The sequence below is a fragment of the Penicillium arizonense genome (assembly GCF_001773325.1).
Source record: "Penicillium arizonense strain CBS 141311 chromosome Unknown PENARI_contig014, whole genome shotgun sequence".
Lineage (NCBI taxonomy): Eukaryota > Fungi > Ascomycota > Eurotiomycetes > Eurotiales > Aspergillaceae > Penicillium > Penicillium arizonense.
In genome coordinates this window covers 396,329-421,693 of record NW_019173291.1, presented here as the reverse complement: position 1 = coordinate 421,693, position 25,365 = coordinate 396,329, and the positions used below count along the sequence as shown (strand labels likewise).

Sequence of the window (25,365 nt, the reverse complement as noted above, 5' to 3'; positions counted from 1 at the left end):
AATATATCCTGGATGAACCCCCTCTCTCTATGACCTATGCTTTTCTTCACCCATCACAAACTCGTGTCTATTTGGAAATATGGATATTTCCTCGAATGTTCCTCTACATGATACTATGACACAGAAATACGCTACGTTCGAAGAGTCCGGTTTAGCATCGACAGATGCTCACCCCGACGATCAGGTCATCGACCTTTCCAAGAAAAATCCCGAGGTTAAGGATGCCGCCGAGCAGTCTACCTCGCTCAAGGATTACTTTGTATGCCCCATTTACCTAGTAAAATTCTAATGTGATTAATCTGATTCGTGCCTGTTAAAACCCAGAGAATCCTCTCGTATACGACTACCAAAGATCGGATGGTCCTCGCTGTTGCCTTGATATGCTCTGTGGGGTCTGGTGTGGTAAGTGTCTCGCTATATTCTCATACGAAGCCAAATGAATCTGACACCAATCTTGCATCAGCCCCTACCGATCATGAACATCATCTTTGGTGGACTGGTTGGCGAATTCAGTTCATATTTTACCCCTGGGACCTCGACCACTGAAGCCCAGTTCAAAGCGTCGGTTAGTCGGCTAAGGTAGGTGAAAAGTTCTTCTCTTCTTAAAATCTACACGCCTGACTCTTGGGAAGTCTGTATATTGTCTATCTCTTCATCGCAAAGTTCACCTTGACATATTTCTCCATGGTAATAACCCGCCTAAGCCCCAAAATATTCAGTATTTTGAGGAAGCTGATCTGTTCTACCCCAGTACTGCTTCCGTGTTATCAGTCTTCGGGTCTCAGCCGCTTTGCGACTGGAGTACATGAATTCGCTTTTCGCTCAGCCAATCAGCAAACTAGACCAAGTCTCAGTTGGAACTGTCGTCAATACAATCACCACCCTCTCCAATTCGATCCAGCAGAGCATATCAGACAAGCTGGCCATTCTCTTCCAATCCTCCGCCCTCTTGATCGCTGCATATATAATCGCCTTTAAATACTCATGGGCCCTCACTCTCGCCACCAGCTCTTGCCTTCTGTTCATTCTCGTCGTCTGCAGCATGACCCTGCCCGCTATCTCTCAGATCCAACAAAAGACAGACAAGGCGGATGAAAAGCATTCAGCAATTGCAGCAGAAGTCTTTGGTTCCATTCGGACGGTCATCTCGCTCGGTGCCGAAGCGCCTTTGGCGAAGAAATATCGACAATGGGTTACAGAATCCCGAGACAGAGGTCGAAACATGGCCATAATCATGGGGTTTCAGTTTGGTCTTATTTTCTTTGCCATGTATGCTAGTTACTCACTGGCATTCTGGCTTGGTCTCAAGCTCTACCGGGAAGGTCACATCCGTGACATTAATACGGTCATCATGTAAGTGAATTTGCGCAAACATTGCTCCCATTGCTAATTGCGGCTCACAGCGTATTCTTCTCGGTCATGATCGCAGTAAGTGTCATTGGAAGCATTGCAACACCGTTGACAATGGTGTTCAAGGCGGCCAGTGCAGCGACTACCTTCTTTGAGATTATAGACTCAGAGAAGATTTCCGCTGGCGGTCTTCGTGACTCTAAATCGCTAGCTCAGGGTGATATCGTCTTTCAAGATGTGGACTTTACGTACCCCACACGACCGGAGAGCAAAATCTTTCGGGGACTAAACGCTCGATTCGAAAGAGGCAAAACCACAGCATTGGTGGGTCCATCGGGGTCTGGAAAAAGCACTATCGTCGCTCTTGTCGAGCGATGGTATACCCCGGAAAGAGGAAGTATCTTCCTGGGCCAACGAAACATCGAAGAGTTGGATGTCAAATGGTGGAGATCCCAAATCGGACTCGTACAGCAAGACCTGTTTCTCTTCAACGATACAATTTTCAAAAACATCTCATTTGGCCTTGTCGGCACGAAGTGGGAGAATGAGTCTGATTCTGTGAAAGCCGAATTAGTGAAGAATGCATGCAAAGAAGCCTTTGCAGACGAGTTCATCGCGCGTCTCCCAATGGTATGTCAATTGCGCTCCTAACAGCTGCTCTCTATCTAATTTTTCTAAGGGGTACGACACAATTGTGGGAGAGAACGGCACCAAATTGAGTGGCGGTCAAAGACAGCGCCTGGCAATAGCCCGAAGTATCGTGAAGGAGCCTACCATTTTAGTTCTTGATGAAGCTACTAGCGCAATTGACGTCCGTGGAGAGAAGATTGTCCAGGCTGCCCTTGATCGCGTCTCCGAAAATCGCACCACAATTGTGATTGCACACAGGCTATCCACCGTTCGCCGCGCCGATCGCATTCTGGTTCTTAGGGACGGTGTCAATGTCGAGGAAGGGACACACGAGGAGCTTCTTGACATGGAGAATGGGCTTTACCGAGGTCTTGTCAATGCCCAAAAGCTTGAGAGTGCTACAGAAGAAGAAGCTGGTCCAATTGAGATCACGGAAGTCTTGAAGGAGGAACTTGATAATTCCACTCCTGTCATCTCTGAGCAGCCACGGTATGAGCACAAGGAGAAGGTGACACAGCGTGGCTTCTTTCGAAGCACTGGGGTTTTTATCTACGAAGCACGGACACACTGGTTACTTTGCCTGACTGCTTTACTTGGGGTACTAGGAGCTGCATGTAAGTCCTGTACTTTATACTCACTGTGCTGGGCTAACTTGTGAATCAGCTGCCTTCCCATTACAAAGTTGGCTATTTGCAAATCTCATCGATGTGTTCCGCCTCACAGGAGAAAAGCTGAGCGACGCTGCAAATTTCTGGGCCTTGATGTTCTTCATTCTATCTCTAGGCATCGCAGCCTGCTACGCCGTGATCGGATACTCAGCCAACAGACTCTCCGTTGTCAGTGATCGATGCATTTATCCAAGATACGAAAAGCTACTCTAACACACCTCTAGGAAATATCCTCCTCTTGTCGAACAGAATACTTCCAAAACATTCTGAGAAAACCAGTTCCGTTCTACGACTTGAACGAAAATGCCTCCGGCTCCCTGGTCTCACGTCTAGCCACAGACCCCAAGCAGATTCAGGACATGATCGGGCTGAACGGCATTTTTCCAATCATTTCAGTCTGCAGTACGATAGGCTGCATCGCAATCGCTTTCTCGTTTGGCTGGAAGCTGAGTCTCGTGACTGTGTTCGCTGCTCTTCCCTGCATCTTCCTTGCTGCATTCATGCGCATCCGATACGAACTGGAGTTTGAAGCCCTAAACGCGGAGGTATACTCTGGTAGCTCCCAGTTTGCAGCAGAAGCTATCGAAGCATTCCGGACCGTTTCGGCGTTGACCATGGAGCGTTCTATCTTGAGTCGGTACTCGGATCTCTTAAAACAACAGCAGAACAAAGCTTTCCGCAAAGCCTGGCTGGCCACACTGGTGTTTGCTTTCTCCGATAGCGTGGAACTCTGTGCTATGGCGCTTACATTCTGGTACGGCGGCCAGCTTCTCGCGTCCAGAGAGTACCAGCCCACCTCTTTTTTTGTTGTGTATATGTCAATCATTCTCGGTGGGCAACAGGCAGGTCAATTCTTTAGTTTTGGGCCGAATATTGCCCAGGCTACATCATCCGCGAATCGGATTCTGAACTTCCGACCAGCCTTAGATGACATGATTGCAGCTTCCGGGCTGCGCATGGCTGATCAATCCCGCAGGTCCGGGGCTCGCATTGATTTTCAAAATCTTGGGTTCAAATATGCATCACAGGAGGTTCCCTTGTTCACGGGTCTTGACGTTACCATCGAAAGTGGCCAGTTTGTCGCATTTGTAGGGCCATCGGGATGTGGTAAAACCACCCTGATATCGGTACTCGAGCGGTTCTACAATCCGTCCCTAGGAACAGTTCTCCTTAACGGCGAGGATATCAGCTGTATCGATCCAGCATCATACCGAAGATGTCTATCACTGGTGGCCCAAGAGCCACGACTGTTCGAAGGCACGGTCCGCGATAATATCATACTCGGACTCGACACCTCAGAGTACACGGAAGAAGAACTGGTTCAAGCATGCATCGACGCCGAGATTCACAGCTTTATTACATCCCTTCCGGACGGATACTCCACAGAACTAGGGATCAAAGCACAGACAGCTCTTAGTGGAGGCCAGCGACAACGACTATGCATCGCGCGCGCACTATTGCGGAAACCTTCTTTGCTACTCTTAGATGAGGCGACATCAAGCCTTGACTCGCAATCCGAGAAAATCGTCCAAGCTGCCCTTGAACGGTTGGCTGCACGGAGGAGTATGACAATTATTGCGGTTGCGCACAGATTGGCGACTATTCAAAAGGCAGATGTCATCTTCGTCTTTGGGGAGAGTCAGAATGGGAAAGGGTCGCGAGTCGTTGAACGGGGCTCGCATCAGGAGTTGCTCCAGAATAGGGGGATGTACTGGCAGATGGTTCGTACTATATTCCTTTCTTTGCTTTTTACTTTGGGGGCTTGCTAACCGTACGTCAATGTTATAGTGTCAAGCAAATGGGCTAGATCGATAAAGGCCTTCAGTGTTCATTTTGCAGCCAAATGTATTCCCCGAAAGAATACCTAAATGGACTACTTGTAGTGAAACCTTCCTGAGCACATCAGAAAACTGCTGGGGCCCAGAATTCGGATGATAGCATTATAGTTTGCCTCAACAAATGAACGAGCAAATGCTGCTGTAATTTACGCCCAGAGACGTCCAGCTCCCTCGAGTAAGCATGGCCCCACCGTTCGACAAACTATGGTGGTAGCCGATAAAGGGTGGACGGAACCTACGACCTGGTTCCGGGTTGTGTTTGAAAAAGATGGATGGAAGCGATATGGCAGTAGCTTCTTGCTTCTCGCTGTCTGTGTCACTGCTCGGCTCCATCATCTCACCGCTGAGACGGCCAAAGCCCTGACGAAGGGAAATTCACCAACTAATAATCACGCACCTTACAGATAACTTCCCTCAAAGTCAGGTATGGGGATATGGACGAAAGTCCCGGGACAATGGTCAACATATTTTGAAGATGCGAGAATCACTGGTAATTGTAACCGCAGACGAGGTGCAACCGCTATGGTACAATTCGAACACGAGTTGCGAATTCACCAAGGATGGGACCAGCTGTACGGCACCCAACCATCTATGCAGTGCTGGCTTTGCGACACTGGCGAACATACCTGGTTTTCACGGCGCATTGTACGCCCAGTTGCCCAATGCTTTGGGTGCTACCGGGCTAGATTATTTAGTTGTCCCTTTTCGCTTTACATTTCACTCATCTACCCTTGCTCTCAATGTTTCACCTCTTCAATCACCAACTAGAAAGTATGTTATAGGTCTGCAAGATTAGACTTTCCCTAGCTCACCATTAGTAGACGCCAGGCCGCTCTGGGCATCACGGCGCACTGACTTACTCTATCAAAGCCTGGCCAAAGTTGGAGATATTCCCCGCTTGCAGGTAACTCAAGCCGCGTCATATGTCTGGTGTGGCTAAACATTTCTTTCGTTTCAGTTAGTCAAATATGTTCCTACCATAGAAATTCAAAGGCGAAAGCAAAACGAGGAGCTGAAAGGAGTTGGTAGAAGTGGGATCATGATCAAAGTTATATACTCGTGTTGCATTAGAGCAAACGATCTACTCTTTGGTATATATCTGACTCATCTAACTATTTTTTTAGTGCGAAGGCTACTTGCTGAACTCGACCGTCACAAATGAGCATATATAAGATTGACCTAATATTCAAGATTGCAACCAAAGTCTGACTATAAACGACTACACACGTCTGTTCTTTCCAACATTCATGCCTTAACTAGTTAACCTCAGCCAAGTCGGGCGTGACGATCCTCCGCACGCTGCTTTCGCAACCGCGAAGCATACCTGACGCCAAAGCCATGCTTGAAAACCTCGCGAATCTCTTCAAGTTGTAGTCCGGACATTTCAGGGTAAAAGAATATGATCATCACCCAGCCTATGAATGTTAGGCATGCATAGAAGCCAAAGGCGCCAGATGGCGTGATGCCCTTCATCATGGACAGGAATGTCGAGGAGACAATGAGATTTGAGCCCCAACAGCAGCAAGTCATATACATGGTGCCGACGGCGCGAACCTCCATAGGGAAGAAATCTGCACTCATCCAGGCTGTGTTGCCAATAGAGACACCGTAGAAGATCACGAAGAAAATGATGAATACTAGAACGATGATGGCGGGTGTTGTGACGGATTTTGTTGTCATTTCTAGCGTCTCCAGATTCACTGGGATGTATGCGAAGGAGACTGCAACTGCGACTAGGCTGGCTGACATGCCCCAGGAAGTCGTTACTAGGAGTCGTCGACGGCCAAAGGAGTCCACGACTAGCATGTTGACCAAGGTCATTGCTAAATTGGTTCCTGATACAACGAGGCCCACTGCGACCGGGTTGGAGAAACCGACTAGTGCGAAGAGCGTTCCGGAGTAATACATCAGGACATTGAAGCCTGACATTTGACTGATGGTCACTTGATGAGGTTAGTTTCAGAGACGGAGACCTCAGGGGAAGATAGGGTAGACTTACTCAAACCACACGCACACACCAAGGCACGGAAGTAGGCAGGGTTTGTGTGGAGTTGCTTCACGATAGAGAATCGAGACTGGTTACCAGTAGATTCCCGAGATTCACGGACACCGGCTTCAATCAGTTGGATTTTATCCTGAACTTGCTCAGGAGTAGCCGCCCTGAAAATACGGTGAAGAACCGCTCGAGCTTCCTCGTGTTTGTTGTGGTAAATCAACTGGCGAGGCGACTCCGGGCACAGCGGGAGCAAGACAGCGAGTAGTATACTTGGAACACCACCCAGGCCAACCATGTAGCGCCAACCATGGGGAACGCCAGCAAAAGCAGCACCGAGTCCATAACTTATGACTTGGCCTCCGGTGATGCTAACATTGTTCAACCCGATCATTCGACCGCGGTGCTTGGTCGGTGCAATTTCGGCGATATAGGCCGGCACAATCATTGCTGCAGAGCCAACTCCAAAGCCAACAATCAATCTGCCAACTGCCATTTGCGGGATAGAGTATGCAGTGGCTTGTAAGACGGCTCCCACTGTGAAGAGAGCACATCCAATGTACATTGGCCCTTTCCGTCCATATCGATCGGCCGTCAGACCTGCGATAATGGATCCCACAAATGCTCCGGCAGAGCAGAGAGATGTAATCAGCTCCTTCTCGCTTGCTGACAGTAGATGGCCCAGACTGTCTTCGAGGTATACCAGGACGGCTGAGATGATTCCGGTGTCATATCCGAATAACATGCCACCGATAGAGGCAGTTAATGCGATGAGCCAGATGTACCAGCCCGTGTCGGTGTGCTCGATCTCATCAAGCTCGACGGCATCATGGATTGAGGGTTTCACCACTTCGATCTGGGTGCTGTCGGGCACCAAATCTTTGTCCTTTTCGAACGATTTTCGCCCATCGTTGAGCGATGAAGACGACATGATTTAGGTGTGGTAGGTTGGTATTCAGCGACGCGAAGATTGATGCTTGCATGGCTATTGAATGAGGCGGGATGCTTCCTTTTATACCTGAGAAATCCGGTCAAGGCATATCTCTGTAGTCCAGAATTGGCAATTCTGCCCTGTGGGGACTTGAAAACCTGGGGTAATGCGGGGGAACAGGCCGGGGAAGATCCTGACAGCAATCACCGCCGAGATGGCCTCAAATACACATTCCAAGGCCAAGTGGTGTATTTTGCCCGCCTTGGCAGTCAATATCTCCTTTTTGGGTAACTAACGCCCAAACTCACTTTGCGCCTCAAATGTGTTCCTATTGGCTGGCATTGCGGAATGTTGCGAACACAATCCCTTTCATTGGTGGTCGCTGTGTATGGCACCATGAAGAAGAATGGAGATGTGGCAAGACTGTCGTATCTTACCAAAGGGGGAAATACACGGCGGCCTGTGCCCCGTAGGCAGATTATTTTGAAACAATGGTATATCCCTCAACCTTCTTTTATGGCAAAAAGTGACGATAACAAGGAGGCGCTTTTAAGTTAGGTGTGCATGTGCGACCGGTGAAGAAGGAATCAGAAAGTCAAGGCGACTACTCGACAGTAAGATAAATCTGGCAGATTTTTACGAATCATAAAACGACATGGGAGGTTAGACCGTTTGCTTTCCTTTGTGACAAGATGACCAATATGCAGGCCATTCACCAAGCTGCAAGCCATCTTGAACCAATAGATGATCTAATTCTGTTAGTTGTGCTCCGATCCCAAACCGCTACATTTCAAGTAGGCGCTATTACTAGAATACTTAAGTGCCTTCTTGCAAATACGCAGGTTGGGAGTACAACTGTGCGTAAAGGCGCCCGTTATTGGTCATTATGCTTTGTTTGCCTGCCAGGGCATTACCACGCACTTTGACGCGTAAAACCCTGCCAATGGCCCTGGACTCAGTACACCATCTGATTCATGGACATTAGGCGCTAACATTGAGGCTCTGCAATAGGAACACACATCAGTATGGTACACATAATCTGACAGTTCGTTCTCTCTCTGTAAGGTCCATCAGTAACGATCGCCAACGGGAACGAGAAGAAAGAATCATCTGTCGGTGACCCTGTCATGTAGTTTGCATGTGATGCAATTACGCTGGGCCAAAGGTTGATGGTCGGAACTGGCTGATGATGCTGGGTGTCACCGATGAGGCTCCGAGGACGCGACGCCGTTTTACTCGCAGCCATCAGTCATTCCTTCGTCCTAGTTGCCGGTGGGTATTTGGATTGCCAACTGGCGAGACCAGCAACCACCAACACAAAGTCACCGGTTCCTCAAAAGCAGTAGAACACGACTACTTAAGAGTGAAATACCGAGTTAGAAAAGGTAGACAAAAGCATAAGATCATTGCATGTTCAATAAAAGCCCCTTGCTAGGTTCACATTCTGTCAGCCTGGCATACACCCCAGGGAAGTCTCCCGGTTTTGTTTATAATTGCTTTTCCATTTGCTACGGCATCTCACTTTGACTTGGCGGTACCTCGCAAAAAGTTCCACGCAAGGAGAACGTATGTTTGGGCTGAATGAGAAATTGAGCAAGGTTGGAAAGGCTTACAATCTCCCATCTGAGAAATGAGACCGGAACTTCCATGATATCTTGACCTATATGTTTCTTTGTATCAAGATGCGTAGGATGTGTTCGAGATTAGTCGAAGATAAACCGCATTGGTGTTTTGGTCATTGAATAAAACCACCAAACTCATCATTGATCATCTGCAGTGTAAACAACATGGCTATCTCACTGGACCAAATTAGCTAAGGGTCAGTCTCTTTCTTCTTGCTTGATCTCACCTTGATCTTATCACTTGTCGTGCCATTGCACCAACGTCAATACCACCAATGTCAATATCCCCAACGCAGAGAGACATTGTTTGTTGAACCATCTTGGATACCTCAGGGAGGTATGGCTCTAGGGCTGCTTCGCTGAGACTATATTCCGCTACCACAACCTCTCGGGAACTCCAGCAAGAGATAGGAGAAGGCAAAGACAACACCGGTCCGGTCCTTTCCCAATGAACAGTGAATAAGAAACACAGAATCAGGATGGGCCTTTTTATGAAGAAATATACTAGCAATTACACTAGGCCTTTCTCGAAGAAGATCCAGGCAGCGTTCAGCGACAGCCTATAGGAAATCAGCAACCTCCAACTAACGCACGGAATCTTGTTGGGGCAATTCAACGGACAATGGGCCCTCTAGATGTATGCTCAATGTACTTATCCAAATTGATCCTTCTTGAAAACTTGTGTTGTGAAATGGTACATCGACAATCTGAAAGTGCTCAATCCCTCCAGGTGGATGATCGGGTTTGGCGTAAAGCGAGTTAGCTTCTTCCGTGCTCGTCAGGCAAAATATAATCGAGATATTCAACTGATGTAGAAGCTTCCAACCGGAGGATGAGAGATCTGAGAGATGACCAGAACGATAAAGGAACCCGTTTCGAGTTACTATGTTTGGACCCAAACTGAAAAGCTTGTCGCCGTTACCACGTCATTGGCCCTTCATGGAACCATCCCGTATCCGTCGAGCTGTTCCAAAAGACCATCTCCTATGGGGTTCGCCAAATCAAGCTTAATCGGACTGTACGCGATGATTACACAAATTTTATTGCTGAAAGGTCGAGTTCTCTGGAGTTGACAGTTCTTTCAATGCCAGGCGTCGAAATCTATGCCAATCTATTGAAAGAATAATGGATGTTCTTGGATCGTCCGCACGTTAGTAGTCCTTGAGACTTAAAAAGTTATCCGTTTAGCTAGATACAAGACATCTTATTACAAAAAAATGTCATCCCACATTATTTGAGAAACGTACATCCATGTTACCGTTTAAGCCTTCTGTCAATTGATTGCTGACTTCCCAAGCTCTCACCCTTTTACTTAAACCAATTAGTCCGTATATCTGGGGGTGACTTCTGGTGTGGTCTGCTGGCGCGTGACTGATACAGTCTTATATTACCGATCCGCCATCTATCTATACGTACGGACATAAAAGTTAGGTAACTAGTCCAATCTAATTATACCTTATACCACCTTCTTCCCTTCTATTAGGCTGTCTAATCAGTTTCTTCTCTTTATAATATAAAATAGAAATCGCAAACAATCGGGGATTTCAATGCCCCGCACCATCCATCTAGCCATATTCTCAAATGGCGCGCAACTCAACAATGCCACCCGACCCAAGGCCCATATGATACCTTTGCACAAGTCGATAAGCGGTTTAACGTATCTCCTGGAATAACTTATAGTTTAACTTTTTGGGTATTAGGAAGTGCGGGGAAAGGAGTTCGTGGTCAGATAGATAAAGATCTAGACCTACATGTATAGGGAAACAAAATGGCCGATAACCAAAAGAAAGCCGAAGAAAGCCGAAGTCGGCTTTCTTTTGGGCAGTAGATTTAGGCCTTTTTAGTATTCGGTAATTTATGAAAATCTGGCTCGTTTCGGGGTTCGCGTAGTGTATACCAGGATCCGAGATAACGCCTCGATGTCCCCAACGACATCGCGTCAGTGCTCTGCTATTTTCTCCGACAATCAAAGGCCAACTTCCATAAATTCCGAGATATCTCACCTATCTAGGTATCTATGTAGTAATTACTTGGATTGGTAATCTAGACTCGGAGGATATTCTTACGTGCTAAGACGCAATCCATCGATATCTCGCGTCATGTGTCAGACCATCACTTAAGAAGACATAAAACGACGGCCACCCCGAGGGAATGAGAGGCATCAGACAAGTTCAAGAAAGCCCAAAATGCCCGAGTTTATCAGCGTGACCTTCCCGAACGCCTCAACCGAACTCAACCCCATCCCCAATGCATCCATTGATCCCGAATACCTCATTCGCTATGCCCGCACTCTAGACGACTACGGATATAACTATACCCTGGTGCCATATGACTCGTCCTCATATGATCCCTTCACCATCGGCGCAACCATTCTATCTGCGACCAAAAACATCAAGATCATCATCGCCCTCCGCCCAAACACCCTGTACCCCACAGTGGCAGCCAAGGCCCTAGCAACCCTCTCCCAACTAGGATCCGGTCGCGTCGTTGTCCACTTCATCGCCGGCGGAAGCGACGCAGAGCAAGCCAAAGAAGGAGACTTCTTAACGAAAGATCAGCGTTACGGGAGGCTAGAAGAGTATATCCGGATTTTGCGGCGCGCCTGGGACTCCGACGAGCCCTTCGATTGGGACGGCCAGTACTATCAATTCAAGCAATTCAGCAACAGAGTCCGACCGACCGCCAAGATCGAAGTCTCAGTCGGCGGCTCCTCAGACGAGGCGTATCGCATCGGAGGCTCGCTAGGAGATATCTTCGGTTTGTGGGGTGAGCCGTTGAAGGAGACTAAGGAGCAGATTGATCGCATCTATGCGGAGGCTGCCAAGGCCGGTCGTGCGGACTCCGACAGACCTCGTATCTGGGTGACGTTCCGTCCTATCCTCGCCGAGACGGATGAGCTTGCTTGGGCAAAGGCTCATCGCACGCTGGATGCGTTGACTACGCACCGCGCGAATGGGCAGGGCAAGGTCCCTGCCAATGCACCGCCACCTCAGAATGTGGGTTCGCAGCGTCTGCTTGATATTGCGGCTCGTGGGGAGGTCCAGGATCGGGCGCTTTGGTATCCTACTGTTACCGCGACGAATGCGCGGGGTGCGTCTACTGCTCTGGTGGGTTCGCCGCAGACTATCACCGATTCGCTTCTTGACTATGTTGATTTGGGCGCGGATCTGATCTCGGTCCGTGGTTATGATAATCTGAATGATGCTATTGATTATGGCCGCTTTGTGCTTCCCAAGGTGCGTCAGGCGTTGGAAGAGCGGAAGAATGAGGCTTCGGCTTGATTACGAGATTATGCCCCGACGATCTTAGACCAATATAACCCAATTGCGTATCTATTGTGGGCGTGTTCTTCCATTCATACTACGGATGCTGCATTCTCATTCAGATCGTCAGGTACCGAAATCCTCCTTTCTCGGCCTGAAAGACCGTATCCTAAGAAATTCTATATATTTCGCTTCGCGGTGAACATCCACTCTAACGTTAGAACAAAATTTTCGTAACCTTAGAAAGCCAATTATAGCCTTGGTTATTACAATATTATATTTGTGAATCAATCAACGACCGCACCTGCGTTTTGTGGGTTATATTAGACCCAAGTCGCGGTGGGGTAAACCCGGTAAAACTAGCGACGGGGGATAGAATGTGTACAGCGCCAGTCTAACCACTTGAACCCGCATCATGATGTACTCGCTCAGATTTGCTTGATTGAACCCAATCTTGAAATTTCGCCACGATGGTGGAATTGGAAGTCTGAGATATGCACGGCCACGTGGGAGTGTGGATAGAACCAGAAAGCATATCACTCATCCACACAGGATACAGGAGATCGTTCAGAAGGAAAATGGCTTGAGATAATGATGTAGCTGCATTTACTCCATGTTGTCTTCGTCTGTTCTTTTTCATTTCCTCGCCTTTTCCTTTTTGCACTGTTCGTCTGGGGCAGGATCTGTAGAGACTCTAAAGCCGTCATGATCGATACCCTTTGCTTCCAACGCTCCTTGGTTTTCCTCTATACTTGAGGCGGCAGTTATGTCCCACAGGAGCCTGGAATCGCAGAGGCCCTTTGTGCCAGAGTCCATCCCGGTTTCACCAGGTGCTTATGAAGGAGAAGATTACTTTTGCAAATTCACATCTCGCGTCCATCCCGGTGCCCACCTTGCCGATTCAGGAAGCTGGCAGAGTCAGCTAGATCTCCTAAGCTCCCAAGGTGATGGCCACAGAGAAGCGGTCCGGAGTGGAAACAACAAGAGCTACGCTGTCGGGTATATAAATCCCACTGTTGGCAATCTTACATCCCTGGGCGCAAGTGCGGCGATTCCTGGCCGTCTTGCTCTGACTTCATACATTATTGAATATGCAGTTGTGCATGACGATAGTAAGAGACCCTTTTTCGTTAAATTGCTTAAAACTCGGACTCCACCTCAACAAATGGGGCAGGGAAGGAACAGAACTGAAAAATTCTAAGATTTTACCCACAGGAAGATTATAAATAGGGCGTAACTAAAGGACCCCCGTTCTAGGCGTTTGGACCCTACTTACGCTCACTAAGCCCGATTAGGTCTCATGCAGTAATTGCATTTCCGCTCCCTCGGACTCCCATGGTTCTAGAGGGAGACCGCGGAGTCTACACATCAGTCATCAAACCAGAATCACTAGGTCAACTTCGGAGTAAAATTCTTTGATTATGACTGGTGACAGGCTGATCCGTTCGCTGAGCAACATACGCCTCAACCAAGCAACTCTGCACCTCACTCTGATCGATCAAGGTCATCACTCAATATCTGTGCTTTGCTCCTGAAATTTTCCTTGGCAGGTGGCTACACATTGTGTATGCCACACGCCGGTAAGTAGCGAGGAGGTGTGTAACACGAGCGAATTCTCACTGATCTATACAGCCTATACAAGGCTTTTTTCAATATGTAAACAAATATATACGACCATAGGTGTGGGGAATAGGGGCTCCTTTCCCGTTTAGCCGTACTTAAGCCAAGCAATATACTCGGCTAATTATTAGTACGCCCTTGGCACTTAATCGTAAGTACGGTGATTTAGGTGAGAAGTCCAAAATGGTAAAAGGTTAAAAGGGGCCGATAATTCTTACCTAGGGTAATAACGCCACCACCTAAAGTTAAAAATGTACGGTACTACAAGGGCTTTTTTTTAACTTTTTATATTTCAGGCGATCAAATCTAGGGCACTGGAGACCAATTTTGCGCCATAATTACCCCCTGGGAATAGCTAGCTCATTGCTTACGAATAAAAATGATGTTGTTCGCCACCGCTATCCCGTGGGGGAAAGATTAAGTTGGGAGAGGGCATGGAGCATAGAGGCTGGATGGAGTGTTATCCTCCATTTCCACAAAAACATTTCATCGGCTTCACTTCACATTTCCTCAACTCCAGATATGTAGGGATCATGGGAACTGCACCTGGGGTGTTTTAGAGAGTGGTAAGTCTACGGTAGTATGTACTTTGTCATCAAGTTTGATCTAGTGGTAGAAGATAGTCAACAGCCCATAAAGCCTTCTTGGTTTACTTATCCCTATACGGCAGTGTTGTGGAGGTGGCCCGTCCACTGTAATGGCGGAACTGTAATGGCGGAAATGTGTGAATTTGAAGGTGATATTATACAGCTACAGAGCGGCCGAATCAGGGTCTACACACTCCTTTATACGGGTTTATATGGTAAATTGGGTTAATTCGGATTGCCCTTGACGTAGCATGAAAATAAGGCCAGAACCCGAAATCGGCTATATTGATGCCGGATCACCCACAGCACTCCATTCACCTCGGGCCAGGCCATTCTGAGTTGTCAATGGGTTCAAACTTGCACCATCTCTCTCAACAAAGCTATTTTCCCACGGGTATGTTGTCGGGACCCCGCATGTCATATTTTTCCGGGGTAGGTATCGCCCGCCTACATAAAGCCCTAGCAATGGCAACTCAACCTGTCGTCTTCATTTCCCAACACTATTCGCACACACATAGCTCAATCATGTTGCGGGGAAGAGCCCTTCACCTGGCACAAATTGCATTTGCGGTTTTTCCTTCCTTCTTCCTCTTTGGTTATAATCAAGTCACTGTTGGCGGACTTATCTCCTTCTCGGGCTTCACGGAGTTGTTTCCTCAACTGGATACCAGGCATGTCACTGGCTCTTTGAAATCTCATCGATCCGTCATCCAAGGAGTCTATGTCTCTTCATTTACTCTCGGGGCGTTCTTTGGCTCTTTGTGCTGCTTCTTTATCGGTGATGTGCTCGGACGGCGGAAGACTATATTCATTGGAGCTATCTCGACCTTGATTGGTGAAGCGATTTCATGCACTTCGTTTGGGCTACCTCAACTATTCATTGGTCGAATCATAACTGGCTTGGGCGTTGGGGTACTCGCCACGGTGGTTCCTGTTTGGCAATCCGAATGCTCTCAGGCCACCAACCGGGGAAGACACGTCGTGATTGACGGTATCTTTATCACCAGCGGCTACGTAATAAGCTATTGGATTAACTTCGGTTTCTCTCATATTGCTCAGTACTCCGTGTCATGGAGAGTGCCTCTTGCCATTCCTTCTATCCTATCCGTCCTCTTATGCGCATCCATATTCTTCTTCCCCGAATCACCTCGCTGGCTCGTCTCAATCGGGCAGATTGAAAAGGCAACCTCAGAGCTTTCCCGGATCAAGAACATTAATAGGAATTCCGAAGACATTGTACGCGAGATCACTTCTATCGAAGTTTCCCTGGAAAGCACTGCAAACAATGCCGCTTCAATCAAGGACATCTTCACCATGAAAGACGGAAAGCTCTTCTACCGCTGTATGCTGTGTATCGGCTTGCAGTTCTGGATTCAAATGACAGGAGCACAAGTTATCAGCACATACTCGACGACAATTTTTCAGCAGAACTTGAACCTTTCTGATGGGGTTACCCGCATTTTGGCTGCAAGTGCTATGACCTGGAAATTCCTCGCAGCATTCATCTCTTTATTTACTATCGATCTCTTTGGCCGACGAAAACTGTTTCTCGTTTGTGGAGTTGGTATTACTCTGTGCATGATGTCAATGGCCGTTACGTCCGCCTTTTCCACGAACAATCGAGGTGCTTCAATTGCAAGTACATTCTTCGTTTTTCTATTCAATTTCTTCTTTCCAATCGGTTTCTTGGGCCCAAGCTTCCTTTACTGCACCGAGGTCGCTCCAAGCAGGCTGCGCGTGGCTATGACCTCTATATCGACCGCAAATCACTGGATATGGTATTTATACCCTTCCATTTACCATTTTTGGCTATTCTAATTTCTCTCAAGGAACTTTCTCGTGCAGATGGTCACACCTTTTGCTTTGTCAAGTATAGGATATAAATACTATATCATGTACTCGATTATCGGGCTTACATATATTGGATCGGTCTATTTCTTCTACCCTGAAACAATGGGCCTCAGTTTGGAGAGGATAGAGGACCTGTTTCAGCAAGACTTATCTATCCCTGAGACAGTTCGATTGGCTGATAGATGGGCTCGTTTGCCCCCGGGTGCAGATGTACACGGAGAAGAATCTAAGGCAAAGGTACAGCAGGTTGAACATTATGAAGATGAATCTGCGTGATTTCAATGATTCGAGCGGGCCCAGGAGTTACAAAGAGAGGAATATCAGATGGATTGAAACGGCCTGGCCTCAGGTGCTGTGTTTGCATTACTATTACCCTGCCTAGACTAGCCAGGCCTCGATAGAACCGCAAATGTACGGATTGAGGTTTATGACCGAGCTTTATGGGTATGTGCTTGAGTCATGGCCAGTCGCTTTCTGTTACACGTCCAGTTAACGTACGAAAGTGATTATATCTTCACAAAACAATTAACGGTAGTTAATCGTTCGGTGTGGGACCACAAACAATTCCTCGCTGATCTATCTATACAGCCTATATGGTTTTAAGCCCCTATAGTCATATACCCTTTTAATACTGAGCTTAGTACGTACGACCACAGGTTGTGGGGGCTGTATACTAAATAGAAGAACCTCGGATCCATGACCGCCGATTCTGTTAGCAGTGCCTAGGAATTGATGTATTTTACCGATTAATGCATTGGAAATACAATTACTGCATAAAACATAATCGGGCTTAGTGAGCGTAGTAGGGTCCAAACGCATAGAATGGGGGTCCTTTTAGTAAGGGCAATGTTAAAATGAACCCCCTCTTGTTGATATTCGGACCCCCTCTCCACCTGTCTAAGCCTAATTAGGGAAGGCGTAGTATGTGTATTTTACGGTGTCTTTTTTTCGTACAGTGACACAGCAAATGTTTTAAACCATTGGACAGACCGTTTTTAGACCTTTTATTAGACCGCTTTTTAGACCCCCTATCGTAAACCGAAGAGTAAGTCTATATCATCTTACTTTCTAAACGTTTTTGCTTTAGTGAGTGCTTTTTATAGAAGATAAGATTCAACTGTCACGGCGTGGCGTCTAGGGCGCGCACGCGTACAATTGTGCGTACTGAGTAGTATATATATCGGTCCTAGGCATGTTAGCCGTCAGACTGACATAGTGGTCTTTTTGGCCTAGTTGGTATACGTGTATTGACCTAGGTGCAAGTCTTCACACACCCTACGAGGCCTACTGTCTTCCTCTACGCCCTTTTGTTCATTTTTAGTAAGGAAATACACTATGAAATACACATACTAAGCCTTCCCTAATTAGGCTTAGACAGGTGGAGAGGGGGTCCGAATATCAACAAGAGGTGGGGTCCTTTTAACATTGCCCTACATTTTAGACCCAAGACCACGCACGCTATTACGCTTTGGTAGCATCAAAGAGACATCCTAGTTTGGTATCTCATCGGGCTCTAGGAAATTGATAGGCACAGCTGAATTCGTTGAAGCTACCCGGTGAATAAATTTTCTAGCCATTTAATTGCAATTCCAGAATTTCTCGCCTATTGCACGTAGATGTTCTCAAGAGCTAGTACGATGCCCACCACTCGCTCGCGGTTTGGTAGACCACTGTAACGAAACCAGTCTGGATCTGAAACAAGACCAAGTAAATTAAGCCACAATAGCCAGTCCACTGGAGCTGTCCCACCCTTCGCTCCTAGCTCAATGAAGAGATGTTTGCTCCATCGCTTCCGCCAAAACCAATCTGGTAACTTCCAACGAAACACTAGTAGCATTTCCTTCATGTCGTTCACATCATTCGGCGTATACTGCACCGGGCAGACCAATTCGGCGATCAAGATAGCAATTTCTAATGGAAGGCCGCTAAAACGACAAAGCGGAACAATGGCTTTAGTGCTTGAAAAACGCAAATTTTCCTCCTTGGCTCGAATGATTGCTTCTTGAACTGCACCAACAACGAGCGGACTTTGAAAGAAGTCACAGCCGTATTCTTCATTAAAATAAGGCTCGCCTGATCCGATCTTAGAGTCCAGTATATCTCCATAGGCCCCCCATAATTCGTTTCTGTGCCAGAATTTGCGGCAAGTCTGAACGACCTGGGCAAGGGCTGTTTTATTCAATTTCAGTCCTTCAATTTGACTGAAGAGCGCCCAGCAATGCGCGTGAACAATGTATCCAACCACGCTCCCTTCATAATGTCTGGGTTGTCTTGTAATGCTTGCGGCATAGAATTGAGTGAAATGAGTATCGTCATATCCGGCATATCTCGGACCGCCGATTCTGGCCATTGCTGGATCAGTTGGTGTATAGTAAGGGCCGTGGTCTAAGCTCAGCATATTTATCCCCGTCAGGCGGAATTTCCTATCAGATTCCTTGATTACTGTTCTTATTAGTCTGTCTTTGTAAAGTTGATTCCCAGTAGTGGAACAAGTACTCACTAGCTCGGCAAAACATGGACCACAGCCGCGGACAATCAGTGAAGCATGCCCCCTCTATCTCATGAGATGGCACAAGCATGTGCTGCTTGGTTTTCAAATTCCAACGAGCTATCCATTTTCTTCTCCTGCGTGACTTATCCTCCTTGCTGGTCTTATAGTCGACATCCGTAATTGCCACCCCACACAGGAGACAGATTGGCTCCGGATTGGGAGGGTTCGTGTTAGGATTAGGGTGAGTGATAGTCGGGCGCAAAAGAACCATATTGATTCGGTGAAGAGAAATCTGAAAGGGTGATGTATTGGGATAAGTCAGATCGTCAGAAGCTGAAATAATCTCTTAAGATGAGTGGGCATGTATGTATGACGGACTTTTTAGTCGCTCAAAAAGATTAGTTAATGATGATCCCTACAACGTCAATTCGATTATGTTCCTACTATAGGAGCAAGTAATGAGCCTCAAGATTGCCCATGCATTGAATAATAACTCTATTTATATTGTGGCATGAGATTGTACAAAACGAGAGAAGCTTAGCACAGCTGAAGTCTTTGGTCGGCAGTGAGCACAAGAGCATTCTCGAAATAACCTAAAGAGCTCTTACCGCGGGCGCGAGAAGATCACCCTTGTCGCGGCCAACGCGGAGATAAAAGTGAGATTCGGGGGAATCCTGGCCCTTTTACTGGGTGTGGTGCTGTTTATTTGCAAAGGGGGTCGACTGCGTCCGGTCCCATAACGCATCTGTCGATGTGTCCTTCGAGGATTCCCCCAGGCAAACATTAGATCCCTCCCTTCAGTAGCATTCGCCGCTAGGCGTGGATGCTCGATATATTATCGAATCCCTGTGTAGACAGTTAGAGTTATAGTACTGCTAAGTACCTTCCTCTTATAAATTAAATCCTCGATTATAACGATGCTCGCCGTCTACCTAAAGTAGACAGAATGTATAGATGTGAGACCACGCCTAGTCTGGGGGTCTAGATAGGTACCACCCACGCATATATACCCACGCTCTCTCTCTGTCTCTCTCTCCGTTCCCCTCCCCCCTTCTGCAAGTCTGTAGTCTTGTCACAAATGCTATCCTACAAGACTGACACTGAGCTACCGTCGTGATAGGAGATAAGCGCAGGGGTGTCTGATATACCCAGGTTGCTTCAATTTTCGCTGATTGGAATATATGAATTGTAAGCTTGTGCGCGAATGACGATGCCATGACAGTTGCCGCTGCTGTTTCAAGCAATACGTCACTATTTTATGGGTACTGACCACAGCAAGCTGCTACGACAAAACAGAAGTGTGCATCGAAAATGATATAAGTGGACTTTTGGCATTAGGTAGCACCGCAACTAACAATCAACTTCATGCGTCTCGACAATATGGCCTTGATAGCTTCCAAAGAATCACAAAGACCACGAGACGATGAATTCCGACAGAACGACTCCCTCCTATGGAAATTATTAGTGTTTTTTGTTGAATTACAACACAAAGTAACTCACCAGATGGTAGGCCGGGTCTGGATTTGAAGCGGTGATTTCCAGAAAGAGTTGATGTGTCTCTTTCCTAGACTTGTTGATAGATTGGAATAAACTAAATATGGTGGTGGGGATGGGGTTGATATGTTTCGAGATGAGCCCCGCGAGTGATTGCAGCGTCACCAGAGAGACCACCCCTGTGGTGTTTCCCGCGACTGAGGCCTCAGAGGGGAATTTCTTGGTGATCTTGGCAGAGACATTGATCATACAGTAGACAAGGCGACTTTGGTGCCGCCTGTACTTGGGATATGCGTTTCGGTCCGTCATGATAGGATGGTGTCAAGACGGGATGGTTTTGGGGTTGAAGGGAAGATGAACTGTGTAGGTGAATGGTTGAAGAAAGGATTCACCAACATGGGGGAGCTTCACGCCTCAGTATCAGGTCACTTACTCTAGGTACCGTTGCCTACCACCACCTTCTCTCGGTCAATGTCTCTATACATCGTCACAGCACAAGCCCGTACACAACTTCACGCTCCATCTTTATATCACCTTATGTATTGCTTAATCTACAAGTCGGTCGTTTTATGGAGCCAGCATTATATCAAGAAAAGATACATGGGTGATTTTAGTGTGCATACCATCTAGAAAACTAAGTCGGCGTCTACAGACTAGCCGAATGAAGTCGTCATTTAATCCCAAGTCTCGAGATATTGTATACAGCTTCGTTGAAGTAGAGCACAAAGGAATGTACTACACAGATAGACAGGTTGAATGCTTCTTAGATGGTACTTACTTTTCCCTCTTTTTTCATTTGCAATTCAATGTCTGTCAATTAGTACTCGCTCATGCATTACTCCGAGCTCCAACACATCCCAACTCATTCCTGTTCTTTCAAGGATTTCAGGCCTTCGCAACCATATTGCAAAAGTCTCCACAAGAAACCAAAGACCAGGAGCCTCTGGTATCAATAAGAATTGTAGTAGCCACGTGGAAACTGCAAGGTAGAGCAAATGGACACGCGTACTTCCAAAAGGAAGCAAGCGAACGTAGTGAAGTTAAGCACCATAGATGAAGGGCTTCCGGTTTTGATTGAGCTCCGCGGCAGGAATCTTCATGGGAACGGGGATGGTGTCCTGGAATAGCTCCACGGGGAGAGGAGCAGGGGCATCGTCATTCTCGAAAGATATCTCAGGCGCTTTGTCCTTCCCTTTACCCTTCTCCTTCGCTTTCTGATTGTCATTTGGATCAGTGCTCTTGTTGATGACCGGGACGATCACGCCACATTCCCAGTTGCGGCAGTTCATTTTGTACTGATTGGTTTTGGGTTCCTTGGTAAGACGGCCCCTGGTTTGTATTAGTACAGTTCAAGTAGGCGAGTATATCACTGATGTAAGAATATACGCACCAAGCACTCTCCGACAAGTTGGCACTTCCCACGTAAGCCCATCCCCGGCATTCATTGTTGTCTGGCAGAGGGATTGGCTTGGAACGGTGGACATAGGCAAGCTGTGTATCAATATATATTAGCGCAAGGAGCCCTGAGGTCAGGCTGTAACTCACCTTGTTATGCATCAAAGATCCCCGCAAGCTCTCGCAATCCCTCAGTGCTCGCCGAGGGAAATCCTCCTTCATCCACCACTTTGGATTAAAGCAGATCGTGCCCGCAGTATTATCGGGGTTTTGGTGTGACGCTCTCACGGTTTGGTCGGATGGGAAATAGATGCGGAAACGCTCCAGGCACTCTTTGTTGGTTTCATTCACGAGTTTTTTGTGAGCTTCGGCCCCCGATTTGGTGGGTTTCGTACGGAGAGTGTAGTCCAGTACACCGTCCTCACCTAGAGATAATCCGTTAGACCATGTGTGCCAATTGTCCTGATGTAAAGGGGAACATACCTTTACAGGCGAGGTAGATCGATCGTAGGAAGCCAGTATTTAGGCTTCCCATAGACGATGTCTGGTTATCCACATGAGTAATTCAGTAACGCAAAGGGTGAAAGAAGATCACTAACGACGTAGTCAATGTTAACCGGCGAGTGTGAATTTAGCCCGAGAGTTTTCAGGGCGCGACCTAGGCCGCAGTATCCCGTTCGCCGCCACGATTCTCCGGTGTTGACTCCGCCGCTTTTATTTTAAGCTGAAGTTTTCGCCCAAGGTTTGGAGATGGAAGATACTTACATTGTATGAACAAACGCATATCGTACAGTTTCACTGAAGTCATATTCTTCCAGTTTTTCGATCACGTTGCGGTGAAGAGTAGTGGCCTCAAGGAAGTACACCAGCTCTTCATAAAATGGAGTTTGGGATTTCTGGGTGGAGATCCCAATCTTGGGCAGATCAATAAGAAATACGGTCTGCCATGTTGTTAGAATCACAAAGAAGAGGTGGAGGGAATCTATAACGAACATTTTCCATCAAACTTTCCCTGCCCCAGTCGAAGGAAGTAAGATTTGCAGTGGGAACTGCAATCCGCAGGTATGTGGTATGGAAGAACAGCATGAGCTTCGAGTGCATGCAAAATACCTGCGAATCCATGGGTGGGAAACACAGACGAACGTTCTTAATATCAGCAGTCTCCGAGATGTATTGGTCTCGCTTCAATATTATTAGTCTGTATCAGCCCTGGGGGAGAATTTTCTTACCAGAGATTGATCATTCGCCTGCATAACAAGCATAAATCTAGTCCTCTGGATATCAAGCTTCGTGAACAGCCACTCCATATCCCACAAAAACGAGCTGAAGATAGCGAGCTCTAGCTCGCTTCGTTGGATGACTTCTTCGATGGTGATATCATTTCCCTGGCGGGGAAAGCCATCTAGAGCCGTTTTCTTGACGGCGCCGAGAGGCCACTGGATCATGGGGCGGGCAGTTGGCTGGATATCAAGACCCGGTGCATTTGCCGCAGTCTGGGGGCAGACATATGTGCGTTGTTTGGGAACAGCATCCGCTCGAGGGATGGGACTTGGCACAAGATGCTGCTGAGAAATAACTGGCTGACGAACCGAAGGAGACTCCGTTGAAGGAGGCGCGACTTTGGGAATCTTTCGATGGGGTTGGATTTCTGGGGAAGCTGCATCGTCGACGGCCTTGCGCTTAGCAAGACGAGCGAGACGTTCTTGTTCCATCTGCTTTCGGTCAAGTCCAGACAGTCCCACTGGAACAGAGCTAGCCTGAGTAGCAATGGAAGTCATGTCAGGTTTCTTGTCTTCGGGAACCTTGTCCTTGTTGTTGGTGTTGTTAATCTCCAAGGACATGGCCAGAGCTCGTTGTAGCTCCTCATCACCATGATCATCTTCCGCCTCAGAGCTGACCACAGACTTTGACTTAGGAAAAACCTCTTGAATATCCGAGTCGTTATCAGAATCGGCGGTCAAATCCACAAAGGTGGGATGGGATGCTTTGGATGACTTGTCATGCTGACCAGGCTCCATCTCCCTTCGAGAAGCCTCGATAGCGGCCCTCATCTCGTAATCATCTGTTTCATGCATTTTCGCACGCTATTGTGTGCCGATCGATAAGATCGGAGACGATGAAAGACCGATGAAACAATGAACAATGATGGAAGGTTTATGTAGGAGGCTCTCACGACGGTATCAGCAAGGTGCAGCAAAAGACATATGAGCTGCACTTGCAAGGGTGTTAAAATCGATAGCGAGGTAATATATGTGAAAATTCAATACGCCTTTCACATTTTACTGTGTTGCTCTCGCTGTCGCCGTGGAACCCCTGTCTGTCGACATGTGATCACGTGGTGGCCATCCCGCGATATCAAAGCATATGTTTTATCGGTTTCCCCTGCTTATGTTTTTATTAGCTTCCGGCTCAGTTGATCGGTTATATTCTAATTAAAGGTCTGATGTACTGCACTATTTTCGTTGATTCCGGCGCTATATACGTACAGCCAACTATGTCTACTAAAAATTCACTCTCGTTGGAATCTGGCGCTGGGTTCTCGTTAATAAACGGAATGTTCTTCATTCTGACCGGCAGAAACATCAACTGTTCTGGAAAACCTCATCGATACGAGCTTTGTGCATGTGCCATTGAGATGGAGAGAGGGCCATTCGAGAGACTCAGCTGGGAGACTAAGAGACACATTCTTCAGACGGCAAAGACCAACTGAGCCAAACATATTTACCCACGCGGTCTCTGATCGACATTCTTTTGCTGATGTCTGGAGGTGGTAGATGTCAGCCTGGAGCCGTCGGGTAGCTCCAAGCGGTTCTTGTCGTTCCATAGTCATCGTATCCGGTAAAACTGGATATTTAGAGTATCCTGCACCGCTGTTTCATTGACCTCGCATATCCGTGACAATGGATGCAAATTTTTTAAGTTGTTCATCGCCGAGCACAAATCCCTTGCTCATTTCACCATGCAGATGTGGGCATTTGATTTCAGGTCTGTATGTTGTGGCTTTTTCTTCGTTCAGCGATCAAATCAGATGCATTGTAGCACAAGATCGACAATCGCGAAGAATGCATCTCGATCAGCGGTTGCTTGGCCAAGTCCCAGGCCGACAACGAGCAGCCGACTTTCACTGGGCGTTTTCGTAGCAATGGCAGTTGCAATTTGACGAGCGAGGAGCTGGCCAGTTGTATCTTGTCCAGGAGAGTGGCCACCCAGTAGAGTGGTTGAGGTCAAATTTTTGAAAGGCAAGAGGTTATCCTCTCCCTCGGGCATGGTGTGCATACCCTCAGTGCCGGGGTTGAGGTTCTCCATTGGTACGTGCAACTGTAAGAAATTAGCGAAGCTCACAATTCAATACATTCCTACATACCCAGTGTGCTAGTCGACCTGCTTGTGAGATCGTGACCATGATCTTATCGCTGAAGCTCATTGTCATGACATCTGTTTGGACCCCGTTTACCAACCCCGCAACCTGTTTTGTGGCCGCCGGAAAAGGGAGGACAAGGGATTCCTGCAAGGCATTGACATCAAATGGTGCAGCCATAATAATGAAGGTCTTTTATTTCTATATGCAAAGTCAAGAGGTGATAGAAGGTACGTTGTTCGACAAGTGTCTCACTGGTTCAAAGGCGGTCAGG

The 25,365-nt window shown here is 47.3% G+C and overlaps 7 protein-coding genes across 7 annotated transcripts; 3 read left to right on the top strand and 4 right to left on the bottom strand.

Moving 5' to 3' along the window:
• Positions 1–115: 115 nt before the first annotated feature.
• On the top strand, positions 116–4,463 carry PENARI_c014G05213 (ABC transporter B family protein; the record flags this gene model as incomplete). Its single annotated transcript, XM_022633497.1, has 10 exons — positions 116–259; positions 325–402; positions 464–579; positions 633–687; positions 752–1,353; positions 1,404–1,980; positions 2,030–2,594; positions 2,644–2,816; positions 2,873–4,369; positions 4,437–4,463. 10 exons carry the CDS (start codon positions 116–118, stop codon positions 4,461–4,463), a joined length of 3,834 nt encoding a protein of 1,277 aa, XP_022486511.1.
• A 1,289-nt stretch (positions 4,464–5,752) lies between these two features.
• On the bottom strand, positions 5,753–7,410 carry PENARI_c014G00760 (uncharacterized protein; the record flags this gene model as incomplete). Its single annotated transcript, XM_022633403.1, has 2 exons — positions 5,753–6,429; positions 6,486–7,410. 2 exons carry the CDS (start codon positions 7,408–7,410, stop codon positions 5,753–5,755), a joined length of 1,602 nt encoding a protein of 533 aa, XP_022486519.1.
• A 3,808-nt stretch (positions 7,411–11,218) lies between these two features.
• PENARI_c014G07372 (LLM class flavin-dependent oxidoreductase) lies at positions 11,219–12,313 on the top strand (the record flags this gene model as incomplete). The annotated part of the gene is made up of 1 exon (XM_022633553.1): positions 11,219–12,313. One exon carries the CDS (start codon positions 11,219–11,221, stop codon positions 12,311–12,313), a length of 1,095 nt encoding a protein of 364 aa, XP_022486689.1.
• Positions 12,314–13,061: 748 nt separating this feature from the next.
• Positions 13,062–13,590, top strand: PENARI_c014G12049 (uncharacterized protein; the record flags this gene model as incomplete). Its single annotated transcript, XM_022633644.1, has 2 exons — positions 13,062–13,407; positions 13,553–13,590. The coding sequence occupies 2 exons, from the start codon at positions 13,062–13,064 to the stop codon at positions 13,588–13,590; spliced, it is 384 nt and encodes a 127-aa protein (XP_022486557.1).
• Positions 13,591–17,956: 4,366 nt separating this feature from the next.
• Positions 17,957–18,703, bottom strand: PENARI_c014G05659 (uncharacterized protein; the record flags this gene model as incomplete). Its single annotated transcript, XM_022633511.1, has 1 exon — positions 17,957–18,703. The coding sequence occupies one exon, from the start codon at positions 18,701–18,703 to the stop codon at positions 17,957–17,959; it is 747 nt and encodes a 248-aa protein (XP_022486658.1).
• Positions 18,704–21,378: 2,675 nt separating this feature from the next.
• On the bottom strand, positions 21,379–23,808 carry PENARI_c014G10546 (uncharacterized protein; the record flags this gene model as incomplete). The annotated part of the gene is made up of 8 exons (XM_022633615.1): positions 21,379–21,667; positions 21,729–21,829; positions 21,884–22,158; positions 22,217–22,277; positions 22,333–22,444; positions 22,499–22,674; positions 22,727–22,915; positions 22,963–23,808. 8 exons carry the CDS (start codon positions 23,806–23,808, stop codon positions 21,379–21,381), a joined length of 2,049 nt encoding a protein of 682 aa, XP_022486684.1.
• Positions 23,809–24,757: 949 nt separating this feature from the next.
• On the bottom strand, positions 24,758–25,271 carry PENARI_c014G03398 (uncharacterized protein; the record flags this gene model as incomplete). The annotated part of the gene is made up of 2 exons (XM_022633464.1): positions 24,758–25,051; positions 25,098–25,271. The coding sequence occupies 2 exons, from the start codon at positions 25,269–25,271 to the stop codon at positions 24,758–24,760; spliced, it is 468 nt and encodes a 155-aa protein (XP_022486523.1).
• Positions 25,272–25,365: the final 94 nt, after the last annotated feature.